At 38.9% G+C, this 1,537-nt stretch overlaps 1 protein-coding gene across 1 annotated transcript in view; it reads right to left on the bottom strand.

The window, feature by feature from the left end:
- LOC115221371 (serine-rich adhesin for platelets-like) overlaps positions 1-240 on the bottom strand; it is a 35,730-nt gene extending 35,490 nt beyond the window's left edge. The window contains exon 1 of the mRNA XM_029791545.2: positions 79-240. Coding sequence (XP_029647405.2) covers positions 79-183 — 105 coding nt within the window. The 5' untranslated portion in view covers positions 184-240. The remainder of the gene's footprint in view (positions 1-78) is intronic.
- Positions 241-1,537: the final 1,297 nt, after the last annotated feature.

Below are 1,537 nucleotides of genomic sequence, written 5' to 3'. Positions count from 1 at the left end.
AGGAAAATTTAAATATAACTCAACCCACTTCAAAAATGAATAAAAAATTTAAATGTAACAAAGAATTTTCCAACGAACCCGTGATTTTCGGAACGTATGAAACATTTGTTGATAACTATCGTCCATGTTTGTTTTGTTGCTAATATTACTTCGCTGCATCTCGCTAGGTGTCGCTTGATGCATGATGTGAATGCGTGCGATCGACAGGCGGCTTTTTCTGTATTCTTTCTATATCTCTCTCCTTCGTTCTCTCAATCTCTTTCATCTCTTGTCATATATTTCTCTTAACTCCGTCTCATTATCTTCCGCCCTTTTTTTTTTCTTCCGCACCCTTTCTCTTTATTTATTTTTGTTCTTTTTCTCTTTATATATCTCTATTTTAACATCTTTTTCTCTTTCTCTTTCTTTCATTCCTCCATTTTACCCTTTCGTTTTCTTATTTCTTCCTCCGTTTTCTTCCCGTCTCTTCCTCTCGATTTTTCTCTCGCTCTTTTTGTTTCTCCACTGTTCTATATTTTCCTCTTTTCCTCACCTTCTGTCTATCTGTCTTTTCCCTCTCACGCTTTCTGTTTTTATTTTTCTACCTTTTCTCTATTTCTCTATATTTCTCTTTCTCTTTTTAATTCTCTTCTTCCCACTCTTTCTTTCTTCTTGTACAATTTTCTCCCCCCTTTTGTCTTCCTTTTTTCTTCTTTATATTTGTCTTACCTTCTTCCACTTTATTTCTTCCTCTCCCTCTCCGTATTTTACTTTCTCACTCTCTTTTACTTGTTTCAGTCATTTGACTGCGGCCATCCTGGAGCACCGCCTTTAGTCGATCAAATCGACCCCGGAACTTATTCTTTGTAAGCCCAGTACTTATTCTATCGGTCTCTTTTGCCGAACCGCTAAGTGGCGGGGACGTAGACACACCAGCATCGGTTGTCAAGCAATGCTAGGGGGACAAACACAGACACACAAACACACACACACACACACACACATATATATATATATACATATATACGACAGGCTTCTTTCAGTTTCCGTCTACCAAATCCACTCACAAGGCATTGGTCGGCCCGGGGCTATAGCAGAAGACACTTGCCCAAGATGCCACGCAGTGGGACTGAACCCGGAACCATGTGGTTGGTTAGCAAGCTACTTACCACACAGCCACTCTCTATCTGTTTCTTTCTTTTTTCCTTTTTTTTCATCTCTTTCTCTATTTCCTGTACTTTCGATGTGAATGATTGACACCTCATCTAATTGAATTATTGTTACGTTTTACTGAATCGGGTTTCATATTGTCCTGCTTCATCGATCGAACCACAATTTGTTGTGGGTGAGTATGTGATGCTGTAACATACATGCCGCTCCGTAAAATAACAGCAACAAATGTGAAACGATTCAGCTAAAAAATCAATACCAGTTCACCAAGTTGACCACAACTTATTGCAACAGCCTTTGGCTCAGCAGAACTAGTTGATTCCTTGCAAATGTGTGTGTGTGACAACAAACATAAACAGGCAGTCAACAGGTATCAAGTCAGTTTATA

Source organism: Octopus sinensis, linkage group LG18, assembly GCF_006345805.1.
Source record: "Octopus sinensis linkage group LG18, ASM634580v1, whole genome shotgun sequence".
Classification (NCBI taxonomy): Eukaryota; Metazoa; Mollusca; class Cephalopoda; order Octopoda; family Octopodidae; genus Octopus; species Octopus sinensis.
The sequence above is the reverse complement of the archived record's forward strand: the minus strand, read 5'-3'. Positions and strand labels throughout refer to the sequence as shown.